At 48.2% G+C, this 21,323-nt stretch overlaps 1 protein-coding gene across 2 annotated transcripts in view; it reads right to left on the reverse strand.

The window, feature by feature from the left end:
* The window catches only part of VAV1 (vav guanine nucleotide exchange factor 1), an 84,013-nt gene that overhangs the window by 14,722 nt on the left and 47,968 nt on the right, over positions 1-21,323 (reverse strand). The window contains exons 7-22 of one of the 2 annotated variants that reach the window (XM_017880008.1): positions 19,684-19,752; positions 19,378-19,481; positions 18,072-18,171; positions 16,616-16,711; positions 16,300-16,368; positions 16,079-16,165; positions 15,891-15,976; positions 14,944-15,076; positions 12,291-12,400; positions 11,206-11,307; positions 10,866-10,963; positions 10,758-10,780; positions 10,539-10,584; positions 7,368-7,504; positions 6,904-6,969; positions 2,220-2,251 (exon numbers count right to left, since the gene is read on the reverse strand). In XM_017880008.1, coding sequence (XP_017735497.1) covers positions 2,220-2,251; positions 6,904-6,969; positions 7,368-7,504; positions 10,539-10,584; positions 10,758-10,780; positions 10,866-10,963; positions 11,206-11,307; positions 12,291-12,400; positions 14,944-15,076; positions 15,891-15,976; positions 16,079-16,165; positions 16,300-16,368; positions 16,616-16,711; positions 18,072-18,171; positions 19,378-19,481; positions 19,684-19,752 — 1,358 coding nt within the window. The remainder of the gene's footprint in view (positions 1-2,219; positions 2,252-6,903; positions 6,970-7,367; positions 7,505-10,538; positions 10,585-10,757; positions 10,781-10,865; positions 10,964-11,205; positions 11,308-12,290; positions 12,401-14,943; positions 15,077-15,890; positions 15,977-16,078; positions 16,166-16,299; positions 16,369-16,615; positions 16,712-18,071; positions 18,172-19,377; positions 19,482-19,683; positions 19,753-21,323) is intronic. The other variant, XM_017880010.1, reaches the window with a different exon arrangement.

Raw genomic sequence — 21,323 nt, forward strand, 5'->3', positions numbered from 1 at the left:
GCTCACTGCAGCCTCGACCTTCCAGGTTCAAGCGATCCTCCCATCTCAGCCTCCAATGCAGCTGGAACTACAGGCATGCACCACCACACCCACTAATTTTTAATTTTTTTAATATCCACGAGATGAGGGGGAGGGTCTCCCTTTGTTTCCCAGGCTGGTCTCAAACTCCTGGCCTCAAGCAATCCTCCTGCTTTGGCCTCCCAAAGGGCTGGGATTGTAAGCATGAGCCACCATGACTAGCCAAAATAATATTTTGGGGATTGTGAAAATTATATGAAATTCGTCTGTCAGTGCCCATGAATTATGCTTTATAGGAAAATAGCCATGGCCACACATCATTTACAGATTATCTAGAGCTACTTTTTGCACTACAGGGGCGGAGCTGAAGAGTTGCAAAACTGTATGGGACCCTGGAGGGTGAGCATGTTTACACTACTACTCGGCTCTTTACAGAAAAAGTTTGCCAATCCTCATCTGAATATGGGTGAAAGTGCTCACTGTTTTATTTATTTATTTATTTATTTATTTATTTAGAGATGGATTTTGCTCTTCTTGCCCAGGCTGGAGTGCAATGGCGTGATCTCGGCTCACCACAACCTCCGCCTACCAGGTTCAAACGATTCTCCTGCCTCAACCTCCCGAGTAGCTGGGATTACAGGCATGTGTCACCACACCCGGTTAATTTTGTATTTTTCGTAGAGATGGGGTTTCTTCCATGTTGGTCAGGCTGGTCTCGAACTCCCGACCTCAGGTGATCCGCCTGCCTCCGCCTCCCAAAGTGCAGGGATTAGAGGCATGAACCAGCACGCCCGGCTGAAAGTGCTCACTTTCACTACCTTAAAACCATTAGGACAGCTACTATAAGGCAAAAACAAATCAACAAACAAAACAGAAAGTAGCAAATGTGGGCAAAGATTTGGAGAAATCAGAACCCTCGTGCACTGTTGGTGGGAATGTAAAATGGTGCACTATGAAAAACAGTATGTGCTGGGGGGGGGGGGGGNNNNAAAAAAAAAAAAAAAAAGAAGAAGAAAAGAAAAAAGTAGGGGACAGGGAGAAAGAATGAAATCTATTTTCCAAAGGGCTTTTGTGAAAATTAAAGAAGCTCATTAAAGAGCTGAGGTGCCAGCAATTGTTCAACGCACCATTCTTTTATGTGCCATCAAGAAAGAACATTTCCTGCCTATAAAATTCAGCCAAAGATGGATACTGTGGATCGCAAGAGCCATTTCAATGACAGAGATATTCCAATGTGAAGGAAAAAAAAAACATGCATCTTAGAACAGATTAAATGTAGTAATAACAACAACTAATGCTGTATAAAGTCCTCATTATGTGTCAGGATCAGGACTAAGCACTTGATAGACTCATTTACACCTCCTAACAACACTATGAAGTAGATACTGTGATTAAGCTGTTTTCCAGAGAGGAATGCTGAAACAGAGAGAGGTTAAGTTACCAGCCCAAGGTCACACAGCTAGGTAAGGTTGGGGTCAGAATTTGAATCCAGGTCACAGGCCCCAAAAGCCACACTGTAAACCTCCACCCCTATATGCTTGACATGCTGTAGGTGCAAAACAAACAAACAAGCAAGACAAAAAATCCTACAAAAACAACTGGGACTGTCATGACCATCACCACCACCATCATCATCATCATCATTGTCATTGTCATCATCGTTACCATCACCACCGCCATCATTATCACCATCATCACCATCGTCATCATCATCACTGTCATCATTGTCATCATCATCATTGTTACCATCACCACCATCATCATTATCATCATCATCATTGTCGTCATCATCATCATCACCATCACCATCATCATCATCATCACTACCATCACCACCATCATCATCGTCATCATCATGATGTTACCATCACCATATCATCATTATCACCATCGTCACATCATCATCATCGTCATCATCATCATCGTTACCATCACCACCATCATCATCATCATCACCATTATCGTCATCATCATCGTAACTATTTTCTTTCCAACAAGACTATCATCTCCCAAGATCAGGGGCCCTCCTTTGTCCTTCCCATTCCCAGTAGCCCCAGCCCAGAGCTAGATTCAGAAGTCAGTGCTCAGGGAACACAGAATGCATACATAACTAATTGGATCAGAGGTTCCTCCCATACCCAGCCTGGAACCCCAACCCAGAAACCTCTCATTGAAACAAAATAAGAAATGTTTCTACTCACCAGAGATGAACAGACAGGTCCTGAGGAGGGCCCTAAGAACACAGAGAGAGACCCCGACTTAGTGTAAAGACCCCAGCGTGACAGCAGAGGGCAGGGCATTTCATTCCTTCCTTCCTTCCTTCCTTCATTCATTCCACTTGCGTTTAGTGAGTGTCTATTATGTGCCAGGCACTGTGGTACTCTTTGGGGATAAAGTCCCAGAATATCGGAGGAGAGACTGTCCCAGTGTCGTATAAGGCAGGGGTTCTCTTCCAGCAGTTTATCATAACCTTCAAGTCAAGGATGGTTTTACATTTTAGATGGTTGGCAAAATCAAAAGAAATTTTTTTATATATATTTTAGGGACAGAGTCTCACTATGTTGTCCAGGTTGGAGTGCAGTGGCACAATCATAGCTCACTGCAGCCTCGACCTTCCAGGTTCAAGCGATCCTCCCATCTCAGCCTCCAATGCAGCTGGAACTACAGGCATGCACCACCACACCCACTAATTTTAATTTTTTTAATATCCACGAGATGAGGGGAGGGTCTCCCTTTGTTTCCCAGGCTGGTCTCAAACTCCTGGCCTCAAGCAATCCTCCTGCTTTGGCCTCCCAAAGGGCTGGGATTGTAAGCATGAGCCACCATGACTAGCCAAAATAATATTTTGGGGATTGTGAAAATTATATGAAATTCGTCTGTCAGTGCCCATGAATTATGCTTTATAGGAAAATAGCCATGGCCACACATCATTTACAGATTATCTAGAGCTACTTTTGCACTACAGGGGCGGAGCTGAAGAGTTGCAAAACTGTATGGGACCCTGGAGGGTGAGCATGTTTACACTACTACTCGGCTCTTTACAGAAAAGTTTGCCAATCCTCATCTGAATATGGGTGAAAGTGCTCACTGTTTTATTTATTTATTTATTTATTTATTTATTTAGAGATGGATTTTGCTCTTCTTGCCCAGGCTGGAGTGCAATGGCGTGATCTCGGCTCACCACAACCTCCGCCTACCAGGTTCAAACGATTCTCCTGCCTCAACCTCCCGAGTAGCTGGGATTACAGGCATGTGTCACCACACCCGGTTAATTTTGTATTTTCGTAGAGATGGGGTTTCTTCCATGTTGGTCAGGCTGGTCTCGAACTCCCGACCTCAGGTGATCCGCCTGCCTCCGCCTCCCAAAGTGCAGGGATTAGAGGCATGAACCAGCACGCCCGGCTGAAAGTGCTCACTTTCACTACCTTAAAACCATTAGGACAGCTACTATAAGGCAAAACAAATCAACAAACAAAACAGAAAGTAGCAAATGTGGGCAAAGATTTGGAGAAATCAGAACCCTCGTGCACTGTTGGTGGGAATGTAAAATGGTGCACTATGAAAACAGTATGTGCTGGGGGGGGGGGGGGTTCACGCCTGTAGTCCCAGCACTTTGGGAGGCTAAGACAAGTGGATCATGAGGTTAGGAGTTCAAGACCAGCCTGGCCAACATGGTGAAAACCCCATCTCTACAAAAATACAAAAATTAGCTGGGTGTGGTGGCGGGCGCCTGTAATCCCAGCTACTCGAAAGGCTGAGGCAGAAGAATCGCTTGAACCCGGGAGGTGGAGTTTGCAGTGAACCGAGATCGTTCCATTGCACTCCAGCACTCCAGCCTGGGGACAGAGCAAAACTCCCTATCGAAATAAATAAATAAATAAATAAAATAAAATAAAATAATGGTGGTTCCTTAAAACATTAAAAACTAGAACTACCATAGAAAAGTCCCATTTCCGAGTATATACCCAAAGGAACTGAAAGCAAGGATTTGAAACGATATTTGCACACCCATGTTCGTAGCAGCTTTATTCACAATAACGCAAAAGTTGAAGCAGCCGATTGTTCACTGATGGGAAAACGGATAAACAAAATTCTTAACAATTAAGAAAATTGCCTGGGCACGGTGGCTCATGCCTGTAATCCCAGCACCTTGGGAAGCCAAGGAGGGTGGGTCGTTTGAGCCCAGAAGTTGTAGACCAGCCTAGGCAACAAGACGAAACCCCGTCCCTACAAAAAAAATACTAAAATTAGGCCAGACATGGTGGATCACGTTTGTTCTCCCAGCACTTTGGGAGGCCAAGGCGGGCAGATTCGCTGAGGTCAGGAGTTAGAGACCAGCCTGGCCAACATGGTGAAACCCTGTCGAGATCGCACCATTCCACTCCAGCCTGGGCAACAAGAGCGAAACTCCGTCTCAGAAATCAAAAATAAAAAAGTACAAAAATTAGCCAGACATGGTGGCGCATGCCTGTAGTCCCAGCTACTCAGGAGGCTGAAGTGGGAGGATCACTTAAGCTTAGGCGATCCAGGCTGCCGTGAGTTATATATAATTGCACCACCACTGCACTCCAGCCTGGGTAACAGAATCACACCCTATCTCCAAAAAAAAAAAAAAAAAAAACGCCGGGCGCGGTGGCTCACGGCTGTAATCCCAGCACTTTGGGAGGCCGAGGCGGGTGGATCATGACGTCAGGAGATCGAGACCACCCTGGCTAACACGGTGAAACCCAGTCTCTACTGAAAGTACAAAAAATTAGCCAGGCGTGGTGGTGCACGCCTGTAATCTCAGCTACACTGTAATGGTCAGTTTTATGTTTTGCAAATTTCACTTTAATTTTTTAAAAGAAAAAAGGGAAGGATGTTCTATGAGATGACTGCTTGAGCCCAGGAGTTCAAGACCAGCTTGTGCAACATAGTGAGACACCATCTCTGCAAAAGAATCACACACAAAAAAATGGCTGTGACTGGGCACGGTGGCTCACGCCTGTAATCCCAACACTTTGGGAGGCCGAGGCTGGCGGTTCACAAGGTCAGGAGTTCGAAACCAGCCTGGCCAACATGGTGAAACTCCATCTCTACTAAAAATACAAAAATTAGCCAGGCGTGGTAGCAGGCACCTGTAATCCCAGCTAGTTGGGAGGCTGAGGCAGGAGAATCGCTTGAAACCAGAAGGCAGAGGTTGCAATGAGCCAAGATCACCCCACTGCACTCCAGCCTGGGCAACAAGAGTGCAACTCCATCATAAATAAATAAATAAATAAATAAATAAATAAATAAATAAAGCTGAGCATAATGGCATGCATCTGAGGTCCCAGCCACTCAGGAGGGTGAGGTGGGAGAATTGCTCGAGCCCAGGAGGTCAAGGCTGCAGTGAGTTAAAATCACTCCAGCCTGGGTGACAGAACGAGACCCTCTCTCTAAAACAAAAATTTAAGAGATAGATAGAATAGATGGATGATGGATAAATAGGTAATAGGTACATGGATAGATAACAGATGATAAACAGACAGGTGATAGATAAATGATAAATGAATAGATGAGAGAGAAATGATAATAAATAGGTAACAGACAGATAATAGATGGCTAGATAGGTAGGTGAAAAATAGGTAGAGAGATGATCAGTGAATAGATAGATGATAGATAATACATAGACAGATGATACATAGATAAATGATAGGTGGATGAATAGATCATGAATGTATTGATAAGCAGATAGATGATGGATGATGGATGGATTGATGGATGGATGGATGGATGGATGAATGGATGGATGGAAGAATTGATTGATGAATGGATGGATTGATGGGTAGGTAGGTACATGGATAGATAGATAGATAGATAGATAGACAGATGGGGACAGAAAGGACAGCTCTTCCTTGCAGCAGAACACCAGCTAATAAATGTGGAAAGAATGATGGAGTTGGAAACTCACATTGCAACTTGACAGTGGAGAAACCACAGGAACAAAAAAATTTTTGATAAAATTTTTGGGGAAATTGGCAACATTTAAATACAGACCATGAATTCCATAATAGTATAATGTCAATGTTGAATTTTGTGCCTTTTAAAATCTTGCTCTGGTTATGTACAAGAAGGTTCTTGCTCTTAAGAAGTATTTAGGGGTAAAGGGGAACGTCATCTGCAAATTCACTTTTAACTCTTCCAGGAAAAATAAATACTATGTGTGGGTAGAGAGAGGAAATGACAGAGCAAATGGAACAAAACATTAGCAGAACCAACGCAACTGGGTAAAGGCTAATGGGGGCTCTTTGCATTATTCTCATAGCTTTGCTAGAAGTCTGAAATAATATGAAGTTAAAGTTAAAGCAACACTGGAGAGAATTTCCCTCTGTAGGCTGTGAAGTGGACAGTGGGGGTCATTTGCTATGAATGAGCTAGGGGACATCTGAGGTTGGGGAGAGAGGGAGAGCTTTGAAGTCATCGTGAAGAGTGAGGGGTCCATCGAGAAGAGAACACTAGAAGAACAGCAGAGGCTGGGGTGGACAGGTGTATCCACCAGGAGCAGGGCAAGGACGCAGGTAATGGAGGCCACAGCACTCTCACAGAACTCAATTCAGTGTCTCAGAAGGAAGCCACGGGCAGGCCCACTTTCTAGGTCCCTGCTCCTTCCTCCCTACCATACCTGTGTAGGAAGGAAAGGACCTTGATACAAAATGATCAAGGAGAAAAGATCCATCATTGTTTCCAGGGTGGCCCCTCTCTGGACTCAGTTGGTGGGGTGGGCAAAGCCTCGAGCTGGAGAAAAACCTGCCATGATGGGCAGCCCCCTTCCCAACTCCAGGGGTGTCTTTTCGATTCTGCCCATCCTCCCAGGACCCACCCTGAACCCCTCGCCCTTGTTCCATTCAGACTTGAGGCACTCACACGGATGTAGGGTTTCACCCTGTTACAAGGAAACCAGCCAATTTCATTAGTAGATGTGTTCCTGCCCTAAACACCCAGGAGACAAAAACAGGAACAGAGAGGTTATAGGATCCATAACCCCACCCACCACCTAAACCCATAACCCTCCACATGGATCCTGCCCCATCACTCGTGTGTGTGTGTGTGTGTGTGTGTGTGTCCATCTCTCTGCTCAATGGTCACTCTGCTTGTCCATCTATCTCAGGGTGGCCTGGAGAGCCCAGAGAGGTGACAACCAGTATTAACTTCCTGGGAAGATGGCCATCTCAGAAGAGCCATGCCCAGAAATCTCAGTGTACCTCCCCGACTCCTCAAGCATCACCTCCAGAGCACACTGGGACTATGACCCAACTCCCTGAGACCACATGAATCCATAACCCTACACTTGGGTCCCACCTCATCACTCCTCTGGCCCCAGCCTGTACCTCCCACCAGTTCTGTTCAGCCTCAGCCTTTGTGAGCTCCACAATGTCTCCAGGGTTGAGTCGTAGAAAGGGTCCAATGGCTCCAGGGGGTGGAGGAAGCCCATAGTATTCCTGGAACACCTCCATCTTGGGCAGACCTGGAGGACAGGGTACAGGAGTACAGGGTGATTGGCAGTCAACTTTCAATGCTGAATCTTGCCACCCACCAGAATGGCTAAAATTTTTCTTTTTAGACTGGCAATATCAAGTGTTGACAAGAACGTGGAGCAACTGGAACTCTCACTCATTGCTGGTGGGGATACTCTTTGGAAAACTATTAAACAATATCTACCGAAGCTAAACATTGTATCTACTCTGCAACCCAGCAATCCAAGAGAAATAAAAACATGTGTCCTGGCCAGGTGAGGTGGCTCACGCCTGTAATCCCATCACTTTGAGAGGCCGAGGTGGACGGATCACCTGAGGTCAGGAGTTCAAGACCAGACTGGCCAATGTGGTGAAACCCCATCTCTACTAAAACTACAGAAATTAGCCAGGCATGGTGGCAGGCTCCTGTAATCCCAGCTACTTGGGAGGCAGGGGGCAGGAGAATCGCTTGAACTCAGGAGGCAGAGGTTGCAGTGAGCTGAGATCATGTCACTGCACTCCAGCCTGGGCAATGGAGTGAGACTCTGTCTCAAAACAAACAAACAAAAAACAAACAAACAAAAGTTCTTCAAAAATTGCAGCTTTATTCAGATTATCCAAAAACTGGCAACCAACCAAATGTCCTCAATAGGTTGATCAATCAATAAACAAATCGTGGGCCAGGCACGGTAGCTCAAGCCTGTAATCCCAGCACTTTGGGAGGCCGAGACAGGCGGATCAAGAGGTCAGGAGATCGAGGCCATCCTGGCTAACACGGTGAAACCCCGTCTCTACCAAAAAATACAAAAAACTAGCCGGGCGAGGTGGCGGGCGCCTGTAGTCCCAGCTACTTGGGAAGCTGAGGCAGGAGAATGGCGTGAACCCGGGAGGTGGAGCTTGCAGTGAGCTGAGATCCGGCCACTGCACTCCAGCCCCGGGCGACAGAGCGAGACTCCATCTCAAAAAAAAAAAAACAAACAAAAAAAAAACAAATTGTGATACCATCACATAATGGAATACTATACAGCAATAAAAAAGAAAAAGCTGTTGCTACAGGCAACCACATCGATGCATCTCACCATCATTATGTCAGATAAAAGAAACCAGATGAAATAAGCATGCACTATATGATTTTATTTATAGAAAACTCAAGAGCAGGCAAAATTAATCTATGGTGATAGAGGTCAGACAGTAGTTCCCTATGGGAGATAGGTGAGTAGCAGTGCTTTCTGATAAAACTTTCTGTGGTGATGGATATGTCCAATATGGTAGCAACTAGCCACAGGCAGTTATTGAGAGCTTCAAGGCTAATGTAAGTAAAAAAAATTTTAAGATGATTTCAATTTAATTAATTTATATTGGACAGTGTGGTTCTGGAGGGATGGAAATGTTCTATACTTTTATTTGATTGTTGGTTGCATGGATAAAAATGTATTAAGTCATATACTTAAGATTTATTGATTTTTACATACCTTAAAGTATGTATTTCCTCTGTCAAGAAAATACATGTATGTGTGTGCATATATATATATGTATATATATTCTATTGTATAAAGGACACTTGGGCTGTTTCTAATTTTGACTGTTGCTAATAAAGCTGACTGACTATTGCTAATTACATGATAAGTAATAATAATAAGAAAACATACCCATTCATAGATTTCATATATTTATTTTTTTATTTCCTTGAAACAGGATCTTGCTCTGTTGCCCAGGCTGGAGTGCAGTGGTGTGATCATGGCTCACCGCAACCTTGAACTCCTGGGCTCAAGCAGGAACCCCACTAATTTAAAAAAAAATTTTGTAGACACAGGGTCTCGTTATGTTGCCCAGGCTGGTCTCAAACTCCTGGCCTTGGAGTTTGAGTGCTGGGATTACAGACATGAGCCACCACACCTGACTTATGTTATATATTTATATGTCACATAAACGGCATATAAGTGGAACACTCCTGCCACTGGTCTCCAGCCTGGGATACAGAACAAGACCCTGCTTCTAAAAATTTTTTTTAAAAACATGTATTATATACATACATATACGATATATGACATATATGTATCAGCTTTATTTGCAGTAGTAAAAAACTACAAACAATTCAAATGTCCTCAATACAACAGAAGGAGATATGTATTTGTTTTTTTTTTTTTTTAAGGTTTTTATTTTGAGACAGAGTCTCGCTCTGTCGCCCAGGCTGGAGTGCAGTGGCCGGATCTCAGCTCACTGCAAGCTCCGCCTCCCGGGTTTACACCATTCTCCTGCCTCAGCCTCCCGAGTAGCTGGGACTACAGGCACCCGCCACTTCGCCCGTCTAGTTTTTTGTATTTTTTTAGTAGAGACGGGGTTTCACCGTGTCCGCCAGGATGGTCTCAACCTCCTGACCTCGTGATCCGCCTGTCTCAGCCTCCTGGGATTACAGGCTTGAGCCACCGTGCCCGGCCTTAAGTTTTTTTTAAATTAAGGTTAGGCATGGTGGCTCATGCCTGTAATGCCAGCACTCTGGAAGGCCAAGCAGGCAGATCACCTGAGGTTAAGAGTTCGAGACCAGCCTGCCCAACATGGCGAAACACCATCTCTACTAAAAATATAAAAATTAGCCAAGAGTGGTGACATGTGCCTGCAGTCCCAGCTGCTCAGGAGGCTGAGGCAGGAGAATCATTTGAACTTTGGAGGTGGAGGTTGTAGTGAGCCAAGATCGCACCACTGCACTCCAGCCTGGGCAATGGGGCAAGATTCCATCTCCAAAAATAAATTAATTAATTAACTAAAATAAGCACATATTGTATGAGTTAATTTATACAGTATGACTGGGCAACATAGCAAGACCTCATCTCTATTTTAAAAATTTAAAAATTAGGCATGGTGGCGTGCACCTGACTTCAAGCGATCCTCCCGCCTTGGCCTCCCAAATTGCTGGGATTACAGGTGTGAGCCATTGCACCCAGCCCAATGTGGCTGTTAATACGATTATGGAGATCTGTCCCTGGGTCAACATGAATGGAGATAAATTCTCCTCCTGCCCCCACACAGCATCCCCTGCCAACTCACCCAGCTCATTCCTCTTTTTGTCCTGAGCCCTGCGATGCAGTTTGTCCTGGAAGGAGAGACAAAGAAAGCCTGTCTACCTATGCCCAGCCTGGGGCTTGTAGGCCCCATCACTGTCCTCACCCCACAAAGGATCACCCCCAGTTCCGGGATGCCCTGGGTCCTCCCCGCACTCTTGCCCATTATTTGCAGTGCACAGGAAGGAGCGTGGGAAAGTCTTACCTTCTTCATAGTTCCTGGGAAATCTATGGGAGAGTAAAGGTAATGATGAGAACGGGAAATAATCCACCGAGAACCAAGCTCACCTCCCAACCTCCCTCCCACTCGTACCTTGCCCGTGTCGGCCACATGGAGGGACCCTCCCCAGACACTCCTTGTGTGCAGGTGCCCGGCACCGATGGCAGCGATAGCCCTGATAGAAGGTACCTCTGAGATGCAGGGGACACATAAAGAAGAGTGAGTGACCTTTACAGACATGGCCAAATATTCTGCCAAGAACATAAAGGGCTCCCTTGGGTTCTCTTTAGATCAGGAGACTGACGGAGAAGCAGAAGATCAAAGTAGGAACCCCCCCATCTCCCAGTTTAGGGAACCAATTACTGAGGCAGCTTCTCTAGCAAGGAACTGATGACCAAGCCCAGGATACAGGACCTTCCTCCTAGATTCCCACCTAAGCAGCATCTGACAAGCCTTGCAGGATGTGGTCTCCTCAAAGGAGAACATCTGGAAGTCATGCCCGTTGGCGGTGGCATTCTCCGGGTAGATGTTGGAGCTGGCAGAGGAAAATTTAAAAAAAAAAACAAAGAGGATCAGCATTTTATTCCTTTTTATGGCTGTATACTATTCCATGGTATGAACAGACCATATTTTGTGCATCCACTCATTCACTGATTGATGTTTGGGTCATTTCCACCCTTTGGCCACACTGAATCATGCTGCTATGCACATCGGGAGAAAGAGAAAGCAGGTTAGGAGTTTCCAGGGGCTGCGAGAGCGGGGAATTGGGAGTGAATGTTTAATGGGTATGATGTCTCCTTTGGGCTAATGAAAAGGTTTTGAAACTGGATAGAGGTGATGGTTGCACAACACTGTTCGTGTACAAAGTGCCATGCAATCATGCAGTTTGAAATTGTTAGATTTTTGTTGTGGGAATTTTGCCTCATGTAAAAAGGAGGAGGAGAAGACAGAAGTGGAAGATGAGGAAGAGGGGAAGAAGAAGGAGGAGGAGGAAGAGGAGGAGAAGGAAGAGGAAGAAAGGGAGGAAAGGGAGGAGGAGGAAGAAGGGGTGGAGGAGGAATAGGAGGAAGAGGAAGAGAAGGAAGGAAAGGAGGAGGAAGGGGAGGAAGGAGAGGAGGAAGGAGAGGAGGAAGGAGAGGAGGAGGAAGAACAAGAGGAAGAGCAGGAGGAGGAAAGAGGAGGAGGAAAGGAGGAGAAGGAGAAAGAGGAGGAGGAGGAGGAGGCGGAGGAGGAGGGGTAGGAAGGAAACCAGGAGGAGGAGAAGGAAGAAGAGAGGGGAACAGGAAAGAGGAAGAGGAGAGGAGAAGAGTCTGGGCTGGTAGCTGAAGCTTGCACACAACCCTGGCATTCCAAGGATGAAGACAACCTTGGGCCTGTCCCTCTTATTTCCCAAATGAAGAGACTGAGGTTCAGAGTGGTCCCATGGCATGTCAGGACAGAGTAGGGACTAGAGCACATTCCTCTTTCCCAGCCCCTGCCCCTCTGAGGACAGAAAGAGGAAGGAAGACGGGGACTCACATGGCCATCTCAAACTGCTCCATCCACTTCTTCTTCAATTCTCTTGTCTTGAAGAACAGTTCATAGCCCTGGGCACCTTGGTCCTCAATCAGGAGGAACATGTGGCTCCACTGCAGGGAAGCAGAGCTCAGACTGAAGGCACTGCCCCTGCGGAGGGCGGGAGCACACACCCGCTGACCCCTCCCTCTGTAGGGAACAGTCAAGCCCATGACAGTCTCTATGCCCCCAGCACCATGCACGGATATCCTTGTAAAAGGGCTTTCTAGGATATCCAAATACACAACCATAAACCCAAAACCACACACACATGCGTGCACATGCACACATACACACCCCTTTGCAGAGGCACACACCAGACACAGCATGTCACTCATCATTGATTTGTCTGTTCAACAAAGCATTGGTGCAGCACCTGCTGAGAAACAGACACTGCTAGGAGCTGGGGACAGAGCAGCGAATAGGATGTGGTCCCCAGAGCTCCAGCTCGGTAGGAGAGACGGATGCCGGAAGCAGGCAGTCACAAGACAGCAACTGGCTCCTCAGGAGGCACAGGCTGAGAAACAGAGAAGCTGGCCAGGTGTGGTGGCTCACACCTGTAATCCCAGCACTTTGGGAGGCTGAGACGGGTGAATCACGAGGTCAGCACCAAGATGGGTGAATCACAAAGTCAGCAGTTCAAGAACAGCCTGACCAACGTGGTGAAACTCCGTCTCTACTAAAAACACCAAAAATTAGCCGGGCATGGTGACATGTGCCTGTAATCCCAGCTACTCGGGAGGCTGAGGCAGGAGAATTGCTTGAACCCGGGAGGCGGGAGGTTGCAGTGAGCCGAGATCATGCCACGGCACTCCAGCCTGGGTGACAAAGCGAGACTACTTCTCAAAAAAAAAAAAAAAGAGAGAAGCCACAGACCAGAGCTCAGGGAGGATCTCCAGGGGAAAGACTAAAGCGAAGGGAAGAGTTCACAGGAGAAAAAGCAAAAGGAAGCAAGGAAGAGCCGAGAGGGAGAGGGGTCTCAGCTCAAATGTCACTGCCACAGAGAGTGTCCCTTTCACATAATGTCCCTGAACAATGGAGGTAAGATGTGACTGTGGTAGGTGAGGGGGGCCCATCCTCCTGTTTCGTTTTATTCATTTATTTTTTAATAGAGACTGGGTCTCACTCTGTGGCCCCGGCTGGAGTGCAATGATAGCTCACTGCAGCCTCCAACTCTTGGCCACAAGTGATCCTCCAACCTCAGCCTCCCATGTAGTTAGGGCTACAGGCATGTGCCACCAAGCCCAACTACATTTTTTTTTTTTTATGTTTTTTAGAAACGAGGATCTCCCTATGTTGCCCAGGCTGGTCTCAAACTCCTGGGCTCAAGAGATTCTCCCACCTCGGCCTCCCGAAGTGCTGGGATTACAGGTGTGAGCCACTGTACCCAGCCACCTACTTTATTTTCTTTGTAGAAAGCATCCCATAAGAAGGCAAGTACCATACAAGAAATAAAATAGACCAGACACGGTGGCCCATGCCTGTAATCTCAACACTTTGGGAGGCTGAGGCGGGCGGATCACTTGAGGCCAGGAGTTTGAGACCAGCCTGGCCCACATGGTGAAACCTGGTCTCTACTAAAAATACAAAAATTAGCTGGGCGTGGTGGTGGGCACCTGTAATTTCAGCTACTCGGGAGGCTGAGGCAGGAGAATCGCTTGAACCTGGGAGCCAGAGGTTGCAGTGATCCGAGATCGTGCCACTGCACTCCAGCCTGAAGGACAGAGTAAGATTGTCTAAAAAAAAAAAAAGAAAGAAAGAAAAGAAAAGAAAAGAAACAAAATAAAAACTCGGTATTGCTTTCCATTTTAGTCCTAGTGCCTAGAAGAGTGCCCTAGAGTAGGTGCTCAATTTAAAAACTATTGAGGCCGAGCGTGGTGGCTCAAGCCTGTAATCCGAGCACTTTGGGAGGCCGAGACGGGCGGATCACGAGGTCAGGAGATCGAGACCATCCTGGCTAACACGGTGAAACCCCGTCTCTACTAAAAAATACAAAACTAGCCGGGCGAGGTGGCGGGCGCCTGTAGTCCCAGCTACTCCGGAGGCTGAGGCAGGAGAATGGCATGAACCCGGGAGGCGGAGCTTGCAGTGAGCTGAGATCTGGCCACTGCACTCCAGTCCGGGCGACAGAGCGAGACTCCGTCTCAAAAAAAAAAATAAATAAAAATAAAAAAAATAAAAAAAATAAAAAAATAAAAAAATATTGAGTGGCTCACGCCTGTAAACCCAGCACTTTGGGAGGCTGAGGCAGGTGGATCACCTGAGGTCAGGAGAACGAGACCATCCTGGCTAACATGGGGAAACCCCATCTCTACTAAAAATACAAAAAATTAGCCAGGCGTGGTGGTGTGTGCCTGGAGTCCTAGCTACTCAGGAGGCTGAGCCAGGAGAATGGCATGAACCCGGGAGGCAGAGGTTGCAGTGAGCCGAGATTGTGCCACTGGACTCCAGCCTGGCGACAGAGCAAGACTCCGTCTTAAAAAAACAAAAAACAAAACACACAAAAAAACTGTGAGTGGATTAACACACACTTCCATGTAGATGCAGTCTGGCAAACACAGGGGTATGTCCAAGTGGAGAGGGCTAAGCTGCCGACTGCGTGACATCAAAGCCTCACCTTCTTGTTGTCTCGGTCTCCTGAAGAGTCATCCCGAATCTGGAAGCTGTGCAGGTTCACAAAGTCCTTGAGGTCATAGGAGTCTCCCCGGCGCTTACAGATGAGCAGAGCTTTGTCAAGCAGGAAGGCATACCTGGAGGGATGGATAAGGCATTCCTGTCTGGCTCTTCCCAACTGTCCCCATCAGCTCTCTGGCCAGTTCCTCCACATCCTGGTCCCACCCTGACCTTCTCCTCCTCCTTGGCCAACTTGGTCATGCCCACCTGTCCATCCTGATCTCACCCACGTGATCCACGTTGGCCCTACTGCCTGTCAGTCTTGGCTCCACCCATATTCCTCGCTGGCTCCGTCCTTCCTGTCCATCAAGGCTCCACTGCCTTGTCTGGATGGATCTACCACCTGTCTGTCCAGAAATCTTGTCTCACCCCCGCTCAGGTCCCTACCCAAATTCATCTTAATTCCACCTGCAAGTCTACATAGGAACTGGCCCCACCCCTACCCAGGCTCCCCACAAGATGTGTTGACTCCACCCACCTGTCCATCTAGGAGTCTGGTCACGCCCCTATCCAGGCTCTTCCCCAGATCTGTGTTGACTCCACCCAACCACCCATCTAGAAACCTGGCCCTATTCCTACCCAGGCTCCATCCAGATCTGTGTTGACTCCACGCACCTGCCCATCTAGGAGCCTGGCCCCACCCCTGCCCAGGCTCCACCCAGATCTGTGTTGACTCCACCCATCTGCCCATCTAGAAGCCTGGCTGCACCCCTGCCCAGGCTCTGCTCCAGATCTATGTTGACTCCACCCACCTACCCATCTAGAAGCCTGGCCCCGCCCCTGCCCAGGCTCCACCCAGATCTATGTTGACTCCATCCACCTGCCCATCTAGGAGCCTGGCCCCACCCCTTTGCCCAGGCTCCATCCCAGATCCATGTTGACTACACCCACCTGTCCATCTTGGAGCGCCGTTCCACGGAGGTGATCTTGAGCTCCCCGTCGATCTTGGGCCGGCCATAGTGAGCCAGAGACTGGTCCTATGCAGCAGGCAGGGGGTCTAGCAAGGGTCTCCCAAGAAAGGAGCCAGACACCCTCCCCACGTGGCCACACCCCTGGCCCACCCGGCTTCACCACCTCACCAGGTTCTCAATGGAGAGCTGGAAATTGGTGATCTGCCGCAGTGTCTCGTTGTCTCGCTTGACCTCGTTCACGCACTGAGCCAGGTCCTGGGGAAGGGACAGGGGTGAACCTGGCCCCCCAACAGCCGACCCAGGCTCCTACCTAACCGCAGCTAGAGGATCAGCCTCCACCAGGAGGGTGTCTGCAGCAGGTGAGTGACCATCACCCCACACCCACTTACCCTCATGGCATCCAGGGCCAGCCGCAGGTTCTCCTTCTCCATCGCCTCCTGCGTGTGTTTCACCAGCTCCTGCGAGAACCAAGACGTCAGACGTCACCTGGCCCCTCCCCTTCTCCCTGCCGGGAGGGCCTTCCAAACAATGCTAGCTCACCAGCTCCTCCCTCGTACTGGTGGACCTGGAGGCTGAGACATGACCCCAGTGACCCATCCCCGAGTGTCCTAGAGACCCAACCCCCAGAAGCCAACCCCGTCCCCACTTTTATAGACACAGAAGAGTAGATACGTGGAGCCCACGCCTCAGGGATGTGCCCCGCACCTGGAGAAGAAGGTGATATTTGAGAACTCGCTGCATAGGCACCATCAGTAGGTCCCGCAAGGTGAACCTCCCGTTGTTGGCTCGCTGAGAACATTCCTGGTGAATCAGAGAACAATGGGGAAACTGAGGCAGGTCCCAGAAAGAGCCAGTTGCAGGGTGGGTGCAGATAGATCTGAATAAATGCGTGGGCAGCGCTCTACCCCAGAGCTGTGGGGATTTCTCTAGAGGCCAAAGCATCATATCTGCCCCCAAGGAAACAGGGAAAGCACTCCATGAGGTGGGGGCAGCTTAAGAACCACTGGAAGGAACTTTGGGAGGCCGAGGCGGGAGGATCACTTGAGGTCAGTAGTTCAAGACCAGCCTGGCCAACATGGGGACACCCTGTCTCTGCTGGAAAAAAAAAAAAAAAAAAAAAAAAAAGGCTGGTGTGGTGGTGGACTCCTGTAATCCCAGCTACTCAGGAGACTGAGGCAAGAGAACTGCTTGAACCCAGGAGGCAGAGATTGCAGTGAGCTGAGATTGCACCACTGCACTCAAACCTGGGTAATAGAGGGAGACTCCATCTCAAAAAACAAACAAACAAACAAACAAAACAATGGGAAGAGGCTGGGTACAACTGTTCACGCCTGTAATCCTAGCTCTTTGAGAGGCTGAGGTGGGTGAATTGCTTGAGCCCTGGAGTTCGAGATCACCCTGGACAACATGGTGAAACCCCATCTCTACAAAAAACACAAAAATTAGCCAGGAATGGTGGCATGCATCTGTAGTCCCAGCTACTCAGGAGGCCGAGGTAGGAGCTGGGAGGATTGCTTGAGTCCAGGAGTTCGAGGCTGCGGTGAGCTATGATCATGCCACTGCACTCCAGCTTGGGGGACAGAATGAGACCCTGTCTCAAAAAAAAACAAAACAAACAAACAAAAAAAACACAAAAAAACCCACTGGAATGTGGCAAATGCTGCCTGGGATAGAGGTCCAGTATTCTGCCTGCTGAAGGGGGCCGCAGAGGGGGAGAGGGACAGGTCTGCAGAGCCCCCATCCTCACCACCCCTACCCTGTCTGTGTTTCCACCAGACAAACAGATCCAGGTTGAAGTTCAATTCTAGATCAGGTTCAGCCTGGGATCAGGGGTTGGTTGGAATTGGGGTTCAGTGAGAAGTGGGAGCTCAGCCCAGACTTGGGGTACCATCAGTGCTAGGGCTCAGCCGAGGACTTGGGTTCGGTGTGGCATCAGAGCTCAGTTCAGGGTCAGGACTTCACCCTGATATCAGGGGTCAGCCCAGACCCAGGGCTGGGCCATTTCTGTTCTTCTCCATTTCCTCCACTTGGCTGGCCAGTACCTCCCTCCCCAGTCCTTTGACGGATCCCTGGCTGGGCTATAGCAGAAAGTGGACCATGTGCAATTCAGTGTCCTCCCTGCTGCCCCCAGGGCCTGGGGAGGAGCGGAAGAGGCCCCCACCTCCAGCTTCATCTGAACGTCCTCCCGGGCTGCGGCCACACGATCCAGGTGTTTGCTGGCTGACTCCACTTGGCTGCAGTAGCGGCCATAGATGAGGAACCTATAGGGAGAGGACAGGCCACCAGGTAAGGGTGACTGGCATCAAGGTCGGGCAGAGACTGGCGTCAGCCTTGGCCTCGCTCTTCCCAGCTGGAGAAGAAACCTGACTCTCAGTTTCCCCATCTGTGAAATGGGAATAACAATAGCATCTCCCACGCGAGGCTATTGTAGCATTATCTCAATTAACACTACGGTAATCTCACCACAGTACCTGGTATTGTCTCTGCCCAATGGTTGTTTATTTTTATTTTATTTTATTTTATTTATTTATTTTTGGGATGGAGTTTCGCTCTTGTCGCCCAGGCTGGAGTACAGTGGTGCGATCTCAGCTCACTGCAACCTCCACCTCCCGGGTTCAAGCGATTCTCCTGCCTCAGCCTCCTGAGTAGCTGGCATTACAGGTGCCCGCCACCATGCCTGGCTAATTTTTGTATTTTTAGTAGAGATGAGGTTTCACCATGTTGGCCGGTCTGGTCTCCAACTCCTGATCTCAAGTGATCTGCCCTCCTTGGCCTCCCAAAGTGCTGGATTTATAGGTGTGAGCCACCACACCTGGCCTGTTTTTTATTTTTGAGACAGTCTTGCTCTGCCGCCTGGGCTGCAGTCCAGTGGCGTGATCTTAACTCACTGCAACCTCCTCCTCCCGGGTTCAAGCAATTCTCCTGAGTAACTAGGATTACAGGTGCATGCCACCACGCCTGGCTAATTGTTTTTTTGTATTTTTAGTCCTGTTTTAGTTGTATTTGCAGGCGATGCAGACGGGGTTTCACCATATTGGCCAGCCTGGTCTTGAACCCCTGACCTCAAATGATCCACCCGCCTCAGCCTCCCAAAGTGCTGGGATTACAGGTGTGAGCCACCGCACCTGGCCAATGTTCCTTCATTTAACAAATACTTATTGAGCACCTACTATGTGCCAGGCCCTGTGTGCATCCGTATATTCCACCCTCACCACCAGCCTAGGAGGCACATTCCTGTGACCCACTGATGTACAGATGAGGAAGCAGAAGCACAGAGAGATTAAGTGACTACCCAGTGCCACACAGCAGAGCTGGGAATTGAACCAGAGATGGGCAGCCCCTCACCCATGAGCACACAGCACAAAGTCCTCCCCGTCCAGTGGTGTCTGAGAGTAAGGTCTCTCGAATGTCCAGCCTAGGCAAGGCAGAGTGACCCCAGAGCTTCAGTCTGGCCAGCTGAGTCTCACCTCTCCTTGTATTTGATGAAGACCTGGTAGAGATTGGCTGCGCCAGGGGTGCCCAGGGCTTCCTTCATCTCCTTTAGGAAGTGAGTATGAACACGAAGCAGGTCCTACTCGGAGGGAACGGTGAGGGCTGGGACCAGAGCCCAGGGCTCAAGGGGCCAGGCAGGAAAGGGTCATCCACCTGCCCCATGCTGTTCAACTCCCAACCCCCGTACTCCAGGGACAGTACGGGGGTTGCCCACACTAGACAGTACCAGCAGGTTGCCCACACTAGACAGATCCAAGAGGGCCGGGGATCGGCTGGCTCACCTCAATGTTGATAAAGATGATCTCAATGTCTTGAGGTTTCAGGAACCGTTGCAGGGGCTTCATGAAATGCTGCAGGGAAGGGAGAGAAAGATGATGGAAGACAAGATTCCTTCCTCCAGACCAGTCTCAGAGAGACAGGGGAAGGAGACAGAGAGAGGGAGATAAAGAGAGGGAGCGCGTCCACACAAAAACTTGTACAAGAATGTTCACAGCGAAATTATTCATAATAACCCAAAAGCAGAAATAACCAAAATGCTTATCAATGGGTGAATGGATGTATAAAATGTGGTCCGGCCAGGTGCGGTGGCTCATGCCTGTAATCCCAGCACTTTGGGAGGCCGAGGCAGGTGGATCACGAGGTCAGGAGTTCAAGACCAGCCTGACCAAGATGGTGAAACCCCATCTCTACTAAAACTACAAAAATTAGCTGGGCACGGTAGCAGGTGCCTGTAATCCCAGCTACTCAGGAGGCTGAGGCAGGAGAATCGCTTGAACCTGGATGGCAGAGGTTGCAGTGAGCCGAGATCACGCCACTACACTCCAGCCTGGGCGACAGAGTGAGACTGGTCTCAAAAAAGAAAAAAAAAAATGTGGTCCATCTGTACAATGGAATATTATTCAACCATGAAAAGGAATGAAGCTCTGACACAGGTTACAGTGTGGATTAACCTTGAAAACACCACACTCAGCGAAAGAAGCCAGATGCGTATAAACCACATAGTATGTAATTCCCTTTATACGAAATGTCCGGAAGAGGCCAATCCACAGAAACAGGGAGTAAGCTCATGGTTGCCATGGACTGGGGGAAGATAAGAGATTAAGAGGGGACAGCTAAAGATTTTGGAGTTTCTTTGGGGGATAATGAAAATGTTCTAAAATAAAGGCCAGGAGTGGTGGCTCACACCTGTAATCCCAACACTTTGGGAGGCCAAGGCAGGAGGATTGCTTGAAGCCAGGAGTATGAGACCAGCCTGGGCAACAAAGCAAGACTCCATATCTATAAAAAATTTAAAGAATTAAGCAGGATGTGGTGGCATGCATCTGCAGCCCCAGCTCCTCAGGAGGTTAAGGCAGGAGGATCATTTGAGCCCAGGAGTTCGAGGCTGCAGTGAACTATGATCGTGCCACTGCACTCCAGCCTGGATGGGAGAGTGAGATCCCATTTCAAAACAAAACAGATCAAAACAAAAGAAACAAACAAACAAAAAAACAAAACAAATGAAAATGATCCAAAATTAGATAGTAGTGATGACTGCATAATCTTGTGTGTATACCAAAAACCATTCAATTGTATACTCTAAATGGATGGATTATATGTATATTAATGAAATCTCAATAAAGCTATTCTTAAAAGAAATGGAGAGATGAAGATACAGAAAAAGACTGAGCCAGGGATAAAGAGCTACAAAGGGAGAGAATGACACACTGAGGAAGAAAGTAGCAAGAGAAGACCCAGAGGAAAAAGGAGAAAGAGTGAGAGATAAAGAGAGAGACAGAGAGACAAGAAGAAGAGACCCAGCGCGGCCTCCCAAAAGGCTTGGATTACAGGAGGATTGCTTGAGCCCAGGAGTTTAAGACCAGCCTGGGTAACATAGCAAAAAAAATAAAATAAAATATATATATATATAATTTTTTTTATA

Source organism: Rhinopithecus bieti, unplaced genomic scaffold, assembly GCF_001698545.2.
Source record: "Rhinopithecus bieti isolate Rb0 unplaced genomic scaffold, ASM169854v2 scaffold_10589, whole genome shotgun sequence".
Taxonomy (NCBI): Eukaryota; Metazoa; Chordata; class Mammalia; order Primates; family Cercopithecidae; genus Rhinopithecus; species Rhinopithecus bieti.